The sequence below is a fragment of the Colletotrichum spaethianum genome (assembly GCF_022836535.1).
Source record: "Colletotrichum spaethianum MAFF 239500 DNA, contig41, whole genome shotgun sequence".
In the NCBI taxonomy this organism is placed as follows: domain Eukaryota; kingdom Fungi; phylum Ascomycota; class Sordariomycetes; order Glomerellales; family Glomerellaceae; genus Colletotrichum; species Colletotrichum spaethianum.
This window is the reverse complement of record NW_026054811.1, coordinates 222058-241553: the sequence shown is the minus strand read 5'-3', so window position 1 is coordinate 241553 and position 19496 is coordinate 222058. Positions and strand designations below refer to the sequence as shown.

General features: G+C 54.1%; 7 protein-coding genes across 7 annotated transcripts; 3 read left to right on the top strand and 4 right to left on the bottom strand.

Moving 5' to 3' along the window:
* Nucleotides 1-4873: 4873 nt before the first annotated feature.
* On the top strand, nt 4874-5077 carry ColSpa_11029 (uncharacterized protein; the record flags this gene model as incomplete). Its single annotated transcript, XM_049277241.1, has 1 exon — nt 4874-5077. The coding sequence occupies one exon, from the start codon at nt 4874-4876 to the stop codon at nt 5075-5077; it is 204 nt and encodes a 67-aa protein (XP_049133198.1).
* An 802-nt stretch (nt 5078-5879) lies between these two features.
* ColSpa_11028 (uncharacterized protein) lies at nt 5880-6566 on the top strand (the record flags this gene model as incomplete). The annotated part of the gene is made up of 1 exon (XM_049277240.1): nt 5880-6566. One exon carries the CDS (start codon nt 5880-5882, stop codon nt 6564-6566), a length of 687 nt encoding a protein of 228 aa, XP_049133197.1.
* A 455-nt stretch (nt 6567-7021) lies between these two features.
* Nucleotides 7022-8089, top strand: ColSpa_11027 (low specificity L-threonine aldolase; the record flags this gene model as incomplete). The annotated part of the gene is made up of 1 exon (XM_049277239.1): nt 7022-8089. The coding sequence occupies one exon, from the start codon at nt 7022-7024 to the stop codon at nt 8087-8089; it is 1068 nt and encodes a 355-aa protein (XP_049133196.1).
* A 46-nt stretch (nt 8090-8135) lies between these two features.
* On the bottom strand, nt 8136-8797 carry ColSpa_11026 (uncharacterized protein; the record flags this gene model as incomplete). Its single annotated transcript, XM_049277238.1, has 2 exons — nt 8136-8551; nt 8632-8797. 2 exons carry the CDS (start codon nt 8795-8797, stop codon nt 8136-8138), a joined length of 582 nt encoding a protein of 193 aa, XP_049133195.1.
* A 1624-nt stretch (nt 8798-10421) lies between these two features.
* ColSpa_11025 (trafficking protein particle complex subunit 10) lies at nt 10422-13498 on the bottom strand (the record flags this gene model as incomplete). The annotated part of the gene is made up of 2 exons (XM_049277237.1): nt 10422-13382; nt 13421-13498. The coding sequence occupies 2 exons, from the start codon at nt 13496-13498 to the stop codon at nt 10422-10424; spliced, it is 3039 nt and encodes a 1012-aa protein (XP_049133194.1).
* Nucleotides 13499-14145: 647 nt separating this feature from the next.
* Nucleotides 14146-15362, bottom strand: ColSpa_11024 (GYF domain-containing protein mpd2; the record flags this gene model as incomplete). The annotated part of the gene is made up of 3 exons (XM_049277236.1): nt 14146-14456; nt 14511-14747; nt 14822-15362. 3 exons carry the CDS (start codon nt 15360-15362, stop codon nt 14146-14148), a joined length of 1089 nt encoding a protein of 362 aa, XP_049133193.1.
* A 65-nt stretch (nt 15363-15427) lies between these two features.
* Nucleotides 15428-18880, bottom strand: ColSpa_11023 (GYF domain-containing protein mpd2; the record flags this gene model as incomplete). The annotated part of the gene is made up of 3 exons (XM_049277235.1): nt 15428-18022; nt 18121-18538; nt 18771-18880. 3 exons carry the CDS (start codon nt 18878-18880, stop codon nt 15428-15430), a joined length of 3123 nt encoding a protein of 1040 aa, XP_049133192.1.
* Between the last annotated feature and the right edge of the window lie 616 nt (nt 18881-19496).

Sequence of the window (19496 nt, the reverse complement as noted above, 5' to 3'; positions counted from 1 at the left end):
AAGAGGGGGACACAGAAGAGTAGCGGTGATAGATACAATAACCAGCATTCCCGAATCTCACTTCTGTTACCTTGTAGTAAATGAAAAGATTTCATTTGGAAGGGGGGCAACTTAGATCTGTTCATCGTGAAGCAGTTCACAGCAGTAAACTTTAGCGTAAATTCGAATCTGAATATCACCTTTTTCCGTGATATCGTTTACGCGGTTAACGTCTTAATCCCCTCACAGAAAGCCAGGCTTTGTTCACGCGGCCGTCTCTTAGATGAATCATTTGATCTCATATCATCTTAGAAGTTTCCAATGATCTTTTTGTAGAAGCACGCCATAGCTAGCTAGTTCTTTACGCGAGTACATATACAATGTTAGACGGTGTTGGGAAGAAGCCCATGCCACTTCACCCGAACAGCCGACATTTCGATTAACACTTGTAAGGAGATGCCGTTGCAAAGATTAAGAATCGTTCATATCAAAAGCAAATATGCCGTATCATTCAGCTTGCATCCGATGCCGATGCGCCATCTCCAAAACACAGTGTGGTCTCGCTCGAGGCAGTATGAGGATCGAGTGGCTGTTAGCTTTCACTCATCAGCCAGCCTAATCGTCCACAGCTTCAAATAGTCGCGTACTTCATCCGACGTAGCTCGTTTGTTATTGTCAATGACTAGCATCGTTGTCTCAATGTAACTAAGGAACTCTCGGAGAAATTCGGAACACCTCGGATTTTGACGTAAACGTTTGATATGCTGGACATTAGGGTTAGTAGTTGATATTTTAGGCGCAGGCACAAACTGTAGGACCGGTTCATAATAGGCATGGGGATCACTTGCCTGTATAACAGTTTGCTTAATGTCTGCGGCGACTTTTGGCCGTGATTTGCTGAACCATGTCCGTCTGGTTTTCACGACTCGTTTCCTGAAAAAAACATCTTCTTGAATAGGCCGGAACTCGGAATTGCCGATGTGATCATCTTCTTCTTCGATGCGGGATCCAACAAATCGCTCTACGCCGGAGCAACCTGAAACAATCCAGGTAATGAACTCAAGATATAAGCATCCTAAGCACCAAATGTCCCAGCTATGACTGATTTTAGATTTCTTGAAGTCGGCTTCGGGTGGTCGATAACTCTTCGAACCGATGGTCTTTTCAACCTGGATAGTTCCATTAGGGTCAAGGACCAAAGAAAATTCAAAGTCCGTCAGCTTCAAAACCAAGGGAGCCGATGTACTGTCGCATATTTTAAAACAGAGAATGTTTTCCGGTTTGATGTCGTGGTGTAGTTTCGGCCGATGGAAAGACTCCTGCTCTTGCATGAGAGAGATGTAGCCGTGGACCTTGGCCAATGCGTCAGCAATACCAAAGCATTGACCGGCCATCCAACTTTCTGTATACCATGGGACAGCCCTGCCTGGAGTATCCCGAGAACGAGACTTGTCTTCCCACAGTTGCCGTAGGTTTCCCCCTTCAGCCCAGGGTAATACAAGGTAGAATCTATTTCGGTATTCAAATGCTGTGAGAAGCTCAGTGATGTGCGGGTGCGAGACCCGGGCCGTAGTCTCATTTTCAAAAGACTCTTGGGCAACGTCGCAAAATACACTTTTGTCAAGGATCTTTAAACCAAAATACTTGTTGCCGCTTCCCTATATAATCAGGAACTAGCAGTAAGTAGATACCTACGACGTCCATGTACAAGCACTCTGACTTACCAGGTTGTGGTGACCTTCGTGAATACTTATCTTTTGGACAGTCGAAATCTGTACGTCTACATTGTTCCGCAGAGTTTCAGCTTCTGTCCAGGGTAGGCTTACCTCTTGGTCAAGCAGCTGGTGATTATCGAATGATGGATCTCGTATTTTGAAGTAAGGAGATTTCATCTGCCATTGTAGATGGTAGAACAAATCTTTCTCATGCGCTTCCCATTCTTCCATTATCTTCGCAAAGATTATCGCACGCAACTCATCGGCCTTAACCTGCCTCGCGGATATTGTGCTGTCGCATATTTGAGGTGACGATTTCTGGAAATCGACAATATGTTTTTCTTTCGTCAACAACACAAGTGTTACGAAAAGTACTATCTGACCAGTGCACAAGTCGTCTTTGCAGCATCGGCATAACCCTCCTCGTGGGCTGATTTGGCCAGCAATATCATCAATGGGTAAATCGGAAGCCTTAAAGAAACCGAAAGTCTCCACTAGGTTCCGTATCTTATCGTAGTTAAAGTCATTCCTCAATTGGCTCAAAGGAATGAAGCGATTGCGGCTGTCGTTTACGTCCGGCTGCGATGCTCGCAGGAGAATTTGCGCAACTTCGTTTCGGGCATCACTGATACGATGCTGGCATCGCAATGAAGTGCATTGGCATTCGCCTTCAAGCTGATTTGCTTGATTCTGCATGTATGACGTTAGTAGACGACTCCTGGGCGCCGCAGCCATCGAAGGATATTGAATGGAGATAATCAAAGAGGGGGTCGAGGTGACGAAATGTCCGTTTCGGCAATTACAGCCGCTACGAGTAAGCATGCAAGCATTCACTGTTGTGGAACGATGCCCGCCTTGCAAACACAGCGACTTGCGAAAGAACCATGCATGTGTGAAAAGAGTACAACTCACCATGGAAGGCAGCTTTTATGTCTGCTACTTGAGAAACCGTAATTGGTTTCGCAGAAACCAACCAATTCGTAGACCGAGTTATGGGCGAGAGCTTTGTGATTTGTATGGAGTAGATCCTCAACAGTGCCCCAAAATCCAGTCTGGGCTGGGCGTCTGGAGACCAGGCTGAGTAGCGAGAGTTGATGAAATATTTCGTGACCTTGGTGTCGCCATGAAACGGAGGGCGGCTAGGGCTATCAGTGGTTCGCGGCTTTATTTTCAAGTTCAGCCAAAACCGCCTGGTTGCGAAGCTCGGTAAAGGTACCCCTAACAGATGTTGTTTTTACCTTGCAGTCAGCCAGAGGTCCGTAATCCATGCGCACCACTTTGTTCACGGTGGCGGGGGCTGTGCCAACTGACCATTTGCTGCAGGCAGACTATCATATACCATTCCATCCAAAATCCAACCCTCAGCCTGCTTCACCACACCATCTCCAGTAGAATCAGGTTTCGTCCGTCACCCCGAGAACAATCAGAGTCCCCTCATTCCCTCGGCAAAAAGCGTCTTCAGCACGGGCGCGGCCCACCACCATGCCACATCCTTGAGGGCGGTTGCATTTTGTGGTTTTCATCAGCAGATCACTGACACCGAATGAAGATGAAGATGGTGTGCATGTGGACCTTGAGCGTATGAGAAAGGGAAATCAGGTCCAACGTATTACTTGCAGAAGTGAGTTTGTCACTCTTCACTGCGACAAGATAAGGATCATTGCCAATTAAGTCTCGCTTGGAAATTGCGTCTGACGTTGTTCCGTTCTGGGATTGCCCCCAATTTTTACTTAACGGGCTGCTGTGCCGCTGGACCCCAGCTCCCCCATGTCAAACATAGACACCACTTCCTCTTCAACACCCTCTTCATTTGTTCGCTTACTACAATCCTTCCCGTTCTTGCCAACACGAACAATGAACTATCTTTCGTCAATGTTCAGATCGAAAGAATATCGTTATCCGCCAAGGCGTGATAGCGGGTCTACAAATTCTCAAACTTCGAGTCGCCAGAGCACCGGCTTCACATCGTCAACAATGTCAGCATCGGGGAGCAATTCCAGGTATCCTATCGTACAGGAGATTTCAGGGCGTTACATCGATAAGAGAAAGCTACAGCAACTCCTGAAAGAAGAGTTTGGTAATGATTATCAACTGCAGGTGTGTTTGTGCCTAGTAAATAAGACGAGAACCCAAACAGAGCGCATACCAATCAAACGTCTGTCCTGACACATCTGTCACCTTTTAGTTGCGGTCGGACAATTACCGATTACGTGCTGGGCGACATTTGAGTCAAGAAAAAATTCTGACATGCTTTTAAAGATTTGAAGGCTGTTTATGTCACCTGGCGTTCGTGATTCGGCTGCGTGATTTTATTCTAAGTTCTATATTTTTTCATATTCCTTTTATCAGAGTCCCTTCCGCCGACCCCCGTCTTTTCCCCCAATGGCGTTGTAACATCACCACGTTCGCTCGGGACTCGATTTCTGGACTTTTTTGCAGGACATATCGGACCATACAAGGATGAGCAGAGATTAGTCGCGTGGATATGTTATGTTCAGTATTTTGTGTCTCACTCACTTGTTTGTTTTACTGGCTTTTTGGCCGCGCTACATGTAAGTGTTGGTCAGAGGGAATACAGCTGCCAACACCATACGAGGCTTTAATCTTAGTAAACCCAGACCGAACCTCCACCGCTGAAAATTGGGCCATCGTCTTGATGTCCCGATGTCCCCGACGCATTTGTAGGCTCTGAAACCTCGGTTTTGATTCTTGGGTACAGTAAACTATGATCGCACATTTATGGCTTCAGCATGAGGAATGAAGGCCGAAATAACACAGCAATTTCCCCAGTTGAAGCATTGTCGGGGTTGAAAGACTCCGACATGGCGTTTCCAACAGTATTCTGCTTTTCCTGTAATCTCTTCTATTATCATCCCTCGGATGAGTTGCAGAGGTAGGTTTAGGAATCTTGGATGAATTCTTATCATTGATAATCTTGTAACAACTCCTTCGAATATACCCGGAGCTAAGGGTATCTGAGAAAGCTTGTTCGGCGCACTAGGCCATAGATCCCGGGTGCGTCTCGGTGGTGGGGCCGATAGCCTAAGCACGGATCCAGACGATAGTGTTAGGGACGATTTCGCGCGCAATTTAGTTGGCAACGTTGGCTTCTTTTCCGCTTCAACTAGGTATCAATTGTATCTCAGCGACTTGACAAGATGCGCCGGTCAACCACCAAAATGCCTGAGCAAAGTCCTTCAGGATCAGAAGAGGGCACTAGCACTCACATGAGCGAACAGGAGCGAAAGTGCGTGGTCTTGGAGTTCCTCCTCGGGCCCCCTAACGAACGATGGCTAACGTCGTGGATACAGACGAATGCGCAATCGCCTCTCTCAGCAAGCATTCCGGCGCAGACAGGCAGAGCGGATCAGAGAACTGAGTAACCGCGTCAATGTCGATCAGAGGTCGGACAGTGAGCGCATCGAGGCACTCCAACGGGAGAACCGACAACTGCGGACGCAGTTGGTCGACGTCCAGACCAAAATGTCCCGGCTGCTGGCCACACTGCAAGGCCTGAATGACTCCGTTTCAAAAACTCTCAATGATACCGTCACCAGCGGGAATGAAGAGTGCACAAATACTGAATATTCAGAAAAGCCATCACAGCCACCAAATCAGAATATCAGGCAAAGCCTCCATAACTCTTCGCTTTCAGGACTATACGCACCGATGGAGTTAGAGCCATTCGATACATCCATGTTAAGTTTCGATCCACCTCTCACACTACCCTCTGTGACAGGCAAGTAGTACAGCTCTCTCAAATGTGAAAGTGAGGCACTGACATCTCATAGGGCAAAATAACGATACCCTTTTATCATCCGAGCTCATCAATGTCGCTGGCACTAGCCCACTTTACTCTCAGATCCCGAATATCTGGAGCTTCGAGTACCAAACTGGCACAAAACCATACTTGACCGCCATGGCTGCAACCGAAGAATCCAGCATGGTGTTGCGAAAGAATTGGACGCTATCAAACTCACCATTTTCAGACCACATCCAGCTGCTCCAGCGCCTTCTGAAGAACAAGCTGAGGGCATCCGGGTTTGCTCCGGAAGGGCAACCTTCAATGCAAGGGTATCCAGTAAAGTTCTTTATGATTATGACCAAAAGCTGACTGGTCCTAGGATCTATCAACCAGTTCTCATGGTTCTGTCCATGTTCAACAGCATAACCCGGCCCGACGTAATGGCCTGGTACGCAAAAACGCGCTTCTTCCACATCATAGAGTTGACGGCCTGGCAGCTTTATCCGTCTGCCGCTACCTTTCAGAGATTGCACCAGAGATACCGGCCGACCGAGACTCAAATGAAGCACCCACACCCGCGTGTGATAGACTGGATTCCGTTCCCCTCCATTCGAGATCGGCTTATCCAGCGCCATGCCGCCAATCCCCATATTGATCAAATATTCTGCGATGCGGTCACGGGATACGTCGTCGAGACAACCATGTCCGATCTTGTACTCGGCGCGCCGCAAATCACAGTCTACATCAGGGTCACGGATCTGATTACGGCCATGTCATCCACCGCGGACGACGGCCTCAACGATGCACCCGCGAACCTACCCGCCCCAGACATCACAACCCTGTTCACCTCACAATCGTACGCCCGTGCAGCGTTTAAGCAATTGAACATGGACAAAGGAGCATCTTACTACAAGATCGACCCGGCCTTCTATGGAAAGTATCCCGAGCTGTTCGACCAGTCCAACGACCTTACAGCCACCGGCATACCCCTCAGACCGAAATCGCAAAAGGTGCTGACCTACCCCAAACCCCTCGATGCCTCAACGGTCGAGACCTACCGGAGTTTCATCGACTTCTCCCTCGACGCTGCCAACACAATCTCATCCTCCTCAACGACGGCCCCGTGACTTGTGTCTTGGGCCCATCCTCGCAGTCGCTTGTAGAGCACGGTCAACAAAACATACTTCTCTCACTTGTCGAGGTCACACGGGATCCCCAGCCGGCTCCGCGATGCCGCAACTATGCGCCGTGCCCCGTATGTAGCCGTTGCATTTTTTTTTTTTTTGGCGTGTTAAAGTTCTAAGACACCCGTAGTTTCGGAGCATAGGTGTGTCCACGTTTTTGTTGAGCGTATGCGTAGCACGGCACACCGACCCACCGCTATCGCACTGACAAAAGCCGCACTGACTAACGTTCCACTTAGTAACGCTCGGATTTTGTCATCGTCTGATGTTTGGGTGGGCATCTTTCGGTGGGGATGGGCAATTCTATATAGAATTCCCAGGAAACGAAATACCGGCTTTGCCTTACTACTCAACTCTTGTTTTCGTCTATGTAGTTGTACCATCACCATTCACCAAAAATGCCGTCACAGTTTCCTGCCCCTGAGGCAACTCTTCGCTACAGCTTTCTTGATGACTACAGCGAAGGAGCTCATCCGGTAGTCTTGAAAGCCATACTCTCCAGCAACACAACCCAAGAAGTCGGATACGGCGGCGACACATTTTGCGCTCTCGCACGGCAACGGATCCGCCGGCACCTGGGCCGCGAGGATGTAGGAATTTTCTTCGTGCCCAGCGGCACATCAGCCAACGCCATTTCCATCGCAGCATGTCTACGACCTCACGAAGCCGTCATAGCCGCAAGCTCCGGACATATTGTCACGAGAGAGACCGGTGCCGTGGAAGCCAGCGGACACAAGATCATCAACGTCGCGCCACTCGATGGAAAGCTGACCCCTCAGAGCATCCAACGCGCCATGGACGATAATTGGCATTTCCCGCACATGGCCAAGCCGAGGTTGGTGTACATCTCGAACGCGACGGAGATTGGGACGATATACACGCGGGCAGAGCTTGCCGCAATCAAACAAGTCTGCGAACAGAACCAGCTTATACTATTCCTTGACGGAGCCCGCATCGGGACAGCATTGGCCTCAAAATCAAACGACATGACGCTCCAAGACGTACTAGAGTTGACAGACATTTTCTGGATCGGCGGCACCAAGAACGGCGCCCTTCTTGGAGAAGCCGTGGTAGTCAAGGACGCCCGTCTGGCGACCGAGTATGAATTTTACGTTAAGCAACATGGCTCCCTGCTCGCCAAAAGCCGCATCATGGGCGCGCAGTTCGCAGAGCTCTTTAAGGATGACCTCTACTTCGACTTGGCCCGGCAGGCCAACCTGTGCGCCGAGACGTTATCCAGCGGTGTCGCCGCTGCTGGGTTCTCGGTGTACGCTGTCACGGAGACAAATCAGGTGTTTGCAGTGCTGCCTGTCGGTTTGATAAAGTTACTGCAAGAGCACTTCACTTTCTACGTCTGGGAGAAGCGCGGCGACGATGAGGCCGTTGTGAGGCTGCTCACCACGTGGGCAACAGAGACAACAGAGGTGGAGAAATTTATCCGTTTGGTTCAGGGCTGGGGCAAATAAAGATTAAACATTAATAATTCAAGTAATGCATCATGAAGCCTGCTCGTCAATGTAGTGACGACAATGCCTCGTCGACGTTGGGAATCTCAGACGCTGTTTGGGCCGGGCCGCCCCAAGTGACCTTGCCATTCCCATCCACGGCCCAGGCCCCAGAAGTCTGCCACCGGCTCCCGCTCTCTGTAGGCCTGTTGGCGATGCCTTCCTCTCGTGACAGCTTGAACACGTTTGACAGCGCGCTCAGACTAAGGACATGCATGAAGCTCGACGCGCCGAGGCCCCATTTGGCATAAACATCGCGTTCTTCATTGGTTATGACTTCAACGGGGTTCTTCTCGCCGGGGCCTCCAACCTCAGACAGCCACTTCTTCGTGTGAGATTCCGAGGAGTGAGAGACGGCGATGAAGGCGACGTTCGGGTTCTTGGAGGCTGCTTCGCGGAGGACGATGAAGGATTTCTCGGCGACTGTTAAAGCCGAACAGGTGAGCTTCATTATATGTTCCGTCTAAAAACAAATATGCGCATCGCATCCCATGTTAACTTACATGGACAACCGCAATGCCTAAGAAACACGACCACGGCGGCCTTCGCGTCGGCCCTGGGGAGTTGCAGCAAATCGGTGCTCGGTGCATAGTCCCCCGCTTTCGGAGGGTTTGCGAGGTCCAGCTTCGTCGGGGTCATCCATGACGCCAATTCTTGGGTAAAAGACATGGTTACAAATTGTTGATCGGATTAGCCAGAGTGTTATCCACAATGTATCTTGAAGAGGGCATGTTGACGAGGATGGAATTGCCCGTTGAGAGACTCCTGTAGCTCAATAACGTCATGGTTTGTCATCGCTTGACACTATTCAGCTAAGATCGGCCGAGTCCCGGAGCCGGAACACCACATGTCCGCTCAATAGCATCTGATGGGATATATTTATCTTTCCAAACTCGCCACTTATTTGATCTTTTTCCATCACTTATGGTATGCACACATTTTCAACTCCTAGAGAAGGTTTCTCAATTTGCAATCTTGAAAGGTCGTCCACTGACTTGAGTGTGGTCACAACAATCTCCGCCTTCGATGAGGCTTTCAACGTTCAACATTAGATTTGATAATCCGTATTGCGTAGGGCACACTTCGTCCGTCATTTCTTCGCAGGCTATGTAAATTTGATCGTCCAGGAAAAGCGTTGGTGGGTCCCTACATTCGGGAGTTTCATCCCACGAAACCGTTTCTGACATCGGCTCATCTACATTTTCACGTGTCCGACATATTTCCTCTGCAACGAGAGTGCTTTGGAGGAAAGATGACACTGATTCTCGTAGTGGTATTGGGCGCGATAGCTGATTCAGATCTTGCAATGGAAGACATTGGAAGGAGTGGGAGGCGGTTGCCGTGTCGGGACTCAGTAGCCTGGTTGCTGTAGCGAGAAGCCTCATGTTTTCTGCTTCTTGTTCAGCTAGCACAGGATATTGGTTAAAGATGTCCGATGAGAAAGAAAAATTTGACCCGTGGATATACATAATGTTACAGAGAAAATGTTGGAGTTTCGTGGGGTTGGTTATTTGCCGACTTGTGGCTGTTGTTGTACTCTGTTGTGGCCTGCTGCGGAGTGTTATCGATGTCCGGGGTTCGCAACACTCGATGTGATGGTTCATTACGCAACTGCAGGTGCAGCTTCCCGTGGTCAGTGGTTTGTTCCTTATTGGTTTTTGGCGTGAGCAAGGACAAAGGATTGCATGTCAGAAGAACACGGGACAGCTGCCTTCTCTCAGTGGGCCATTGAAAAGATAATGCCTCAGCTCAGCCATGGCAGGGAACAAACATGGTATCAAAAAGAACAAGGCTAACGTTCTGGGCGGGATTATACCAGAATGGTAAAGGTATTTGGCGGAGATCGTTGATCACGTCTCAACAAAGCTGTCAGAACAGACCTCGTTCCATTCCGCCAGACAACTGCATTGTTCAAGCTGGGCGGTGTACGTTCCGGTGTCGTTGTTCAACCAACCCGTTCCCTACCTTGCAAGTCGAAACTTTTGACCCTAGAGGATTTTTGTTGTACTGAGTGTCAAGCAGAAATTAAGTGCAGAACTCTTACCAATTTCTTTTACCGCTGCTGCAACATTTAACGCATACCACACTCAACGTTCGGGGGTTTAACTTGCGTCACATGTTGGCCAAGCGTCCTTTACCAAACCAAAATTACTGGCTTGACGGAATCAAAAAGAGGGACAAAGTTGGGACAAAGTATCTGGCTTCGGCCTTTTGATATCGAGTCCCTGGGCGATGGACTATCCATTTCGCCACGGACTGTGCTACGAATCAACCCATGCACACTCCTTTCCATTTACAACTTCAACCCCTCCATCATTCCCTCCAACTGCTTCCATTCCTCCGTGTCCTCCCACGCCTCCTTTCCGCGACTCATCACGCTCCTCACCGCGTTCCTCGCCTTGCCCCTCCACTTACTGCCCACGCTCTCAACCTCGCTGCCAAAGTTCTCCAACACACTCACAAGCTCATCCGTCCTCGCAACAACGGCCTTCCACGCGTCCGCATCAACAAGCCAGTTGCGGCTCTGATCTGCACCCCCTGACCCCGCCGCGGACGCCGTCAACCCGCCGCCCGCGCCAGCGCCCATCGCCGCCCTCCATGCCTTCTCCGCCGCATCCACGGCGCCGGCATAGTCCCTCCTCCACACCCGCAGCCTAACCACCAGTTCCCACAGCTCCGAGCGCTTTGTGATGAGGGGCACGACGCTCTCCTCGAACAGCGCGATGACGGCCTTCTCGACGGTGCCGCGCGGCGGGTTGTACACCCCCGTTTTGCTCTCGTCGTTCTCCTTCTCCTTTGTTAGGACACCCTCCTGCAGCAGAGCGCGGAGGACGTCGTCGTCGAGCGCGTCCTCGGTGTTGCGGATCCGGATGATGGCGCGGAGGGCCTGCACCATGTCGACGATGGCGGGCGGGCGCATACGCGAGGCTAGGGTGAGGACGTTGTCCCAAATGCGCCAGTTATCCTGCGCTATCGATGCGCCGCGCTTGTACGCCGCCAGGGACTGGGAAAGGAGGGTTGCCGGGTCGCGGGGCTTGAGCTCGCGCTGCTTGGGTTCCTCGCCATCCTCGTCCTCGTCCTTGGTCTCTTCCTCCTTGACCCCGGTCTTCTTCTCCTCAATGATCTGCTTCTTCATCTCCTCCACCGCCTCGAGGTACATGCTCCAGAGGGAACTGCCGAGGTTACTCCATGTCCTCGCATCCTCGCCGCCGACAACGTCACCCGCTGCACCGATGGCGCGGCTGTACGCCTCCGCCGCGTCCGGGAACTGTCCCAGACGGAGGCTAATATCACCCAACCGTCCCCACAGCTCAGGACTCAGCCGGTTGCACTTGGTCGCAAGCTTGTACGCATCCTGCGCCTTGCTCCACTCCTTCTGCGCGAGGTACCATTCACCGAGCGACTTCTGCGCGCGCGCGAAGCGGTGCTTGGAAATCTCCCACGCGCGCTCCCAGTGTGCCGGCTCATTCTCCAAATCGCCGAGGATGCAGAACAACCGCGGCGCGTTGGGCGGGGGCGGGCTGCGTTCGGGGCCGGTGAAGTCGGTAGGATTGAGGTACGTGACGTCGCGCCCGAGGTCCTCAGCATCCGGATCCGCGTTCTCCACGACGGGCTGCCCCGTGCGATGGAACAGGCGCCAGCGGACGAGTGCCTTGGCCTTCTCCTCGCCACCGCTGCCGCGCCCGGACTCATCGTCCGAGGAGGCGCTGCTCGCGAGGCAGAGGGCGACTTCAGCCCAGAGGCGTAGACGCTTGAAGATCTCGAGGGCGGAGACGAGGGAGCCAACGCCGGCCCAGGAGTAAGCGAGCTCTGACTCGAGGTGCCATTTCGGCGGTGAGGAGAGCGCGTGGATGTATTGCAGACGGACGTGCGCCGGGGCCGTATCGGTCTCCTTGGCGGCAGGGAAGAAGGACGTCGGCTTCTCCGTGTCGACGGAGGCTGCGGTTTCGCCGGGGGCAGTGACGGCGATGGCTGGGACCTCGGGCTCGTCGGCGACATCTTCAGCCTTGGGTCGTGGGGCCTCGGATGTGTCGACGACGACTTGGTCGACGACAGCCTGCATTTGCAAGACACCTCTCTCGACGGTCCTGCTGCGGTGAATTTCGATACGGGAGCGGACTAGCAACGCCTGTGTGTAAATCTGCCAGTTGGTGGCCTTGTCCGAGACGACGCGCACAGCATATGGCAGAACCTCCTCCGATGTCAGTGTGTCGACGGGAGAAAATGTGTCCTTGAGAGTCGCCTCGGTCAGCAGGATGATTTGGTCAAGCGGCGACAGCTGGGGCTGTGCGTCCGGAGACAGGTCCGCCAACGCCTCAGGAAGGCCAGAGGACGTGGCCGCCAGTTCACCATGCTTGCCGCTCGCCTCCTTGGAGAACTGAATCTCCTCGAGCAGTGTATCGTCGTTCAGCGCCACAGCCTCAGGCTTCGCCTCCGCGTCGCCATCCTCCGAGCTCTTCGCCGGTGTGTCGCTCTTGGCGAGAACGACAAGCTGACTGGTGCTCTTCTCCTGGAACTTGGTCCTTTTTCCGAGCGCACCAGAGAGAGCATACGCAAACTTGCTCAACTCCGTCGCTTCCTTCAACGCCTCGCGCGCTCTGTCGTCGCGGCCGAGCATGATGTGCGTATTCGCCGCTTCCAGCAAGAACTGCACCTTATCGTCGCGGGACCAAGTGTCCTCGCTAGTTGACCACAATTCCTCGTCGAGGATCTGCTTCCTGACAGTCTCCATTCCGAGGTTGATCTGCTCTGCCAGCGTTGGGACGTCGATCCACTGAGAAGACTTGGCAAAGTTGGAGCCGGGGCCGAGAGAGGGCTGGTTGAGGAGCTTGAAGTGCCACACGTTGATGCGCAGGCGGGTCCATGGCAGACTCAGCCGCGAGGAGGAGAGCTTGATGACGGCATCGCTGGCCGATGAGGACTCTGTAAAGATATGGCGCGCAAGAGCGAAGAGTTCGATATTGGGGATATAAGGGTATGGCGAGACGCCATCGACATCAAGCGCCTTGAAACTTCTCTTGCGAAGCGCCTTGAGGTTGTCTGCTGCCTCGGAGAGTTGCCCCGTGGACGCCTCAATGAAAAGCGTCTCGACCTTCTCAACCTGCTCCAGAACTGGCCCTGTCACATTCGCTTGAAGGAAGGCATTCAAAGCAGCAAGACCAACTGCAATCTCATCTTCGGAGAGCGTCTCCTGCGATGCTGATGTGGGGTTGCTGTCCTCCTCAGCCGCTTGCGCTTCGAGGTTGCGGGTGAACTTGGCAATGAGGTCTTTGGCAATTGGGACGTCAGGACGTTGATGTATGCGCCGTCCGTGACTTGTGAGAGCAAAGAGGCAGAATTTTGGCTGCCGTTCGTCTCTGTGTCCGCCATCGTTGGCGAAGTTGTTGCAGAATACTCGTGCTTCGCTTGTGATATGGAGGGGTCGCAAGCCGCGATAGGTGTGTGAGTCTCTGCCCCGCGCGTCGCGGGGTATTCGCTCCGAATTCGCTGAACAGGTATCAGAATAGGGTTCTGATCGAATCACAGAGATCAGTTTGGTATTCTCGTAATTGTCAATGCTCAAAATTGGCAAAAGAGCATGGTTTACGGCTTCTCTTGACAAGTCAGTGACTCAATCGGCGGATTCAGGCGTGTCTTGATGCCCTGTGAAATCGAAATTTCCATGGTGGGGGCGGGGCAAATTTTCACCCACTGCGTTACATAAGCAGCTCACCGATGAATTCACCGAAGACAACCCATATATACACAGTTAGTTACCTCTTCCACTCTAGTCGTCACTTCATCAACTCTGCCTGACTTAATCGCGTCGCAAACACACTTGAGAGTGATATCACTGCTTTCTGACATGCTACCTATCGCTTGCATTTGAGCGCTACATGACGGTTTGACCCAATGATAGTAATCCATCCAGAGATAACTTCGCTATCCGAACATCGTCAAGCATCGCCCTGCTGGCTATTACAACATTACAGCCTCAGTCATCAGATTCCACTAATATTCGTGCTCAACAAGTCATCTCAGTTGCCCTTCTTGCCCGCCTTCTTGCGGGTAGGAACAACCTTGAAGCCAGCGCCCTGGATACCAGTGTCTCCTGCGGGAGACTGCTCCTTGTGGCCGCCCTTCTTGGCCACCTCGTTCCAGCTGCCAGTCTTGCTGTCGGTGACAGCGCCTTGCTTCTCGACCACGCCCTTCTCGGCTAGCTTCTTGCGGCGGATAAACTCCTCGGCGAAGTGGAGACCATGCATGGTCTTGGAGTTGGCATAGACTGCATCAGCAATGATGGTGTTGTCGAGCGGAAGGATGAGGAGGGTAGCAGCAAACGTATCAACTGTGACAATAATTAGCAACCGCACCTTGTTCAAATACTTATGATCAAACTTACTGTCAACACCAGTGATTCCACGGGACAGCTCGCGGTGGAGCCATTTGTTGAACTCGTCCATGGCAACATCGCTCTTTGCAGGTCCAGTCGGGGCAACAGGGGGAGCGGGCTTGATGGCCGGCTTCGTCGCAACAGGGGTAGCCTTCATGCCAGCGGCGCTAGCTGATCGGGTTTGGGCGGCAGGCCCAGTAGGCACCTTGACCTTGCCACCAGCTCCAACGGTGGCCCAGCCGCTGCCTGGGGGAGGGCTGTCGTATTCGCTTGTCCAAGGCCAGGGGCATTGTTAGGCTTGGTAGCAAGGTCGGCATAACGCTTGCCGGCGGCCGCAGTAGCCAGTCCGGTCTGGATGGCAACCTCCTTGGCGGCCTTTGCCTTCCTGTTCTCTTCTTCTCGCTGGATGTCGGCAAGGGTCTTCTGCTTTCCGGGGGTGCTGGCGCCAGGAGTAGGCTTAGCGGCGGCAGGCTTGGTCCAAGGGCTGGCAGGTGCAACGGGCGAACCATTGCCCCAGGTGCTAGTCGTAGGAAGACCAGTGGCAGAAGTAATAGCCTTCTCGCGCTCTCTGAGGGCAGCAGCCTCTTGCTCCAAGGCCACGCGGCGGCGCTCGGCGGCAAGCTCCTCGGCCTTGGCAGCCTTACGGGCCTCGGCCTCCTGTATCTCCTTGAGGCTGGGACCCTTGCGGCTGGCAGCCTCCTTGGCCCATGGGGCCAAAGGTGGAGGCTCGGTGGCCGATCCGGTGTCGGGGGTTCCGGTCTGGGATCGGTTGTACTGCTCGGGCAGGTTGGAGCGGACACGCTGAGCAGTGGGGGCAGGAAGAGGAGTGCCAGCCGTGGGGAGTGGGGGAGGAAATGGCATAGGGAGACCAGCAGCCGCATTCTTAGCGGCCTCGGCAGCAGCTTGTGCCTGCTGGACTCTTTGAGTTAGAGACAACTGCTGCTCTTCCTCCATGATTTCCTTGATGCCGGGGCCGATGACTTGTGGTGCTCCTTGGCAGCTGCCTCGGAAGTCGCTGTGGCGGAAATCTCTTGGTGCGCATCCTCCTGGGTGGCCTTGGTACCAGACTCTTGGGCTTGCTCGGAGTCACGCACGGCACGGATATCCTCAAACTCCTTCAAACGCTCGCGAAATCCCTCCTCGTCCTTGTCCAGCTGCTCAGTGGCTGGCAGATTGTTGCGGAGATTGTTGTCGTTGGTGGGAGCACCAACAGGCTGCTGATTGAAGATGCCGGCAATGCTAGTCGGGGCCTGAACACTTGCAAGCATTTGGCGCTCGCTCGGGTTTAACGTGGCAAGATCCTCTTCGCGAAAGTGCTCAAGTCCAGAGCCAACAGGGGGCTGGGCCGATCCTTGCTGAGCGGCCACGTCGAAGAAGCCGGACGTGGGGCCAACACCACCTCCGATAGGGGGCTGTTGAGGATGAGCACCAATTGGCGACGAGATGCTGCCGAAGCTAGGTTGGCTCTGCAGGCTGTGAGCGCTGTGCTGGTGGTGCAAGGAACCTGGGACACCACCTGGGCCTTGACTTTGCAGTCTGGTGATGGCTTGCTGCCTCATCATGAAGTCGCGCTGCTGAGCCATCGCCTGCTGCTCCTCCTGCTTCCTACGCTCCAGGTTGTTCTGCTCCTCGGCGGTCAGCGTTCTACCAAAGCTTGGGAACACCCCACTGAGGGGAGGAATGACGCCAGTATTGCCGCTCGGGGAGAAGGGGCCAGCCTGGGATGGAGGGCCATGGGCGATGCCGATTTGGGGAACAAGGAAGGGCTCGCGCGAGTTGCCGATTCTGCGAATGAGTTGACCAAGGGGCTCGAAGTCAGAGTCTTCCACCTTCTTCACGCGGAGGTCAGGTGTGAAGAAGTTGGCCTTGTACCAGTCGTTCATCTCGAGGCCGCTAAAAGGGCCCTGAACATGACCTTGGGGGTCGAGGTAGACCCAGCGCATACGATCGGGCATGACCATCTGACGAACCGGGGTCGAACCGAACTCAGCGCCAGCAGTAGCTCCGGGAGTGAACGCCTGAGGGTGGCCGACGCCGGCAGCTCCAGGGTGAGAGGGATCGGAGCCACCAAAAACGCTGTGAGAACGGGTAGGGTCAGAGGGGAACATCTCTTCGAACACGCCGCCCCTGCCACTGCGAAGCGGGCTGCCAGTGTCTCGTGGCGCTGGGTTGAAGTTGCCGCGACCGATGGCACCAAGAGGGTTTCCTTGGCGAAGGTCGGGCAGGGAATCGCTCAGGTTCTCCTGCTCGTGACCTTGCATCTGGGCCTGCATCGCGGGCGGGAACAGGGAGCCTAGCTTGCTGCGACCAATAGTGCCAGCTCCACCGAGGCCACCGGCACTAGCTGGACCGAAGACACCAGCGCCAATGCTTGACAAGCCAGGCGACTGAAGCTCGGTACCCATAGGGCTGAACAAAGAATTTCCAAAGACACCACCAAAGCCAGCGCGCTCACGGTCTGGGGTGCCAGTAGACATGGGAACAGGCCAGCCAGATGCGTAACCTCGAGGGCCAGCGCTACTGGTCTGGCTGCGATCGCTGCCGTCGAAAGCATGGGTGGGGAAGCCGCGTGACGACATCGTGTTGAACCCGGGATTTTGCTCGCCGCCAACTGCCGCGCCATGGGGCTTCTCGGTGCCGCCTTCTTCATTGGATTCGCCACGCTCGGTCGGGGGGCTGCGGTATGGGTTCGTCTCGGACGGGCTCGTAGGACCTTGCTCGTTCTCGGCTTGGCGTCCAAGGTTCAGTCCAGACATGCCAAAGTCGCCAGTCGAACCCTTGACAGGCGTCTCAAACATGCCTATGTTACTGGGGTTGGGGATCGGGGGAGGGCTGGTGTCTTGAGCACCTCCGAGTGCTGCGCTGCCGGAAAGATTATCGTCGCCTCCGAAGGGGTCGGTGTCGGTTCGGGGACGAGAACGCCAGGATCGGGTCGCGTCGGGAGTTGAGGCTTCGTTCGGCTTGTTGGCAGGGTTGTCTGTACCATCCTTGGTCATAAGATTGGCGAAGCGGCTTCCCCCACGGCTACCTGTACCAATTGTCGAAGTAGGAGTCGGGAGAGCGAACTGGCCAAAACTGCCCATGCTACCACCACTACCACCGCCACCACCACCGCCGCCGCCGGCCGCGGAAGCTTGGGAGGAAGCACCCCAAAGTGAGCCCAGGTTGGCACCCATGCTAGGGTTACCAGTCGTGTTACTGCGCGTCAGGTTTCCAAAGGGTGCCTTAGTCTGCGCCTGGTTCTGCGACTGTCCCGCTCCTTCGTCGTCAGGGGGGTCCTGCTCTTTGACGTCGTTGTTCTTGCGACCGAACAAGAACGCCTCGTCGCCGCGGGCAAACCGTGCCGCACTCGGGGACGGAAGCGGACCGTTGCCGAAAGGGTTAGAATCCGTCGTCTCTCGGCGCCGAGTTCCAGGTCTGGAGGCAGACGACGGCGATGCCAAACCGTATGCGGCAGCACTACCATGCGACAAAGAAGCCTTCCGTCCGTTCGGTCCGGGCCCCTGATTACCCTCCTGTTTCTGAAGAGGGGCTTCAGAGGAGAGTTGACATCAGATGCGAATGCCTGTCTCGTATTAGTCCCAGTTGCCTGGTAGTCGGGTCCATCTGGCCAACGCACCTCCTTCTCCTCTTCAGACAAGCCATTGACGCCGACGGGGTGACTATCGCCCCGGGTGTTCCAACAGGCAGCGGGGTCCTGAGAATTATGGTTATTGTTGCTCTTGCCCCAACCCCGCGCAGCGCCTCCATTTGTTTGTCCTGGCGTCCATCCCGATTCAAACACATTGGCAGCGTCTATTTCTGCCGCCCCGTTCTTGAACACACCAAGAATCGACTCCTTCTGGTACTGTGAAGGAGCTGGGTAGTCGTACGTCGCAGCTCCCGGCGTCTGGGGCGCTGCCCCGGATTCAAGGGACGTCGCGGGAAAAGCATTTTCGGACGAGGCTGCGGGTTGGGACGGGTGGCCGGGTGTCGTCGAGGATCTTCGGAAGGTCAGGGTGCCGTTAGCTCTGCCGTCACGTCGAGCCCTAGTTGTCCTGTTAGCAGAAGATTCGATCGAAGATCGTAGGCGGCTGGGTGGCAGGTTTTGGTGGTGATGCGACCGCGTGGCAAGAGACAGGAACAGCCACGACGGTTCAGCTGAACTCGCCACCACCGTAGCAACGCATGTGCACCCCCAAAACCCAACACTCCATCCCGCCCGCGACGAGGAGGGGCACATCACAAAACTGCAACGTCGCCGTGGACAAAATACAGAAGGCTACTGACCATTCCCCACTGCCAACTCCGCGTCCATCGTGCCGACCGCTTCTCGCGTCACGGCTGGAGTTCTGGCCGGCAGCGGCCGAGGCGAAGCTCGATGGTAGATTCGAAGGCATGGCTGATGATGCGCAAAAAGAGGTATTTGGCGTTGAGCAGGTGTAGTGGAGGGGTGCAAGCAACGCGCAGGTGTGGTGGGATTTTTTTTAGTTCGGGATTTGCTGATCGATCTCTCGTGAACAAGGCACGAAAGGGATTCTGGAATTGGGGGCGGGAGATTGGCTGTAGGGTTGTCGCGCGCGACTTGGTTTGGAGATGATGATACACGTCGGAGTGATGCGTGGTGCAGGTAGCTGATGTCAGGCTTGCTAAACGATGGATTGATCGGGATACCGAGAGGTCGGTTCGCGAGCGTATACGGTTCGTCGTGCGAGGGTGGGTGAGGAGTGTGAGCTGTCTCGTCGAAAAAATCAAAGGTTTGAAAGGAAAATTGCCAGCTCGGAAGGACCCACGATGGTGTGGACCAGGGAGGAACTGTGGGAACTGGCGACGCGCTAGTCCCGACAAGGCAAGAGCCGTGGTTTATCCGGTCCCGGCTACACGTTGTTCTAGCTGGAAGTGCCGGGGAGAATGAGGTAAGGTGCGGATGACGTTGAGACCTGGCCGTACCTGCCTTGCCGCCCTCCGTCGGTTGTGACTGTCCTTCCCCAGATTCTAAATTCTATTTACTTTCCT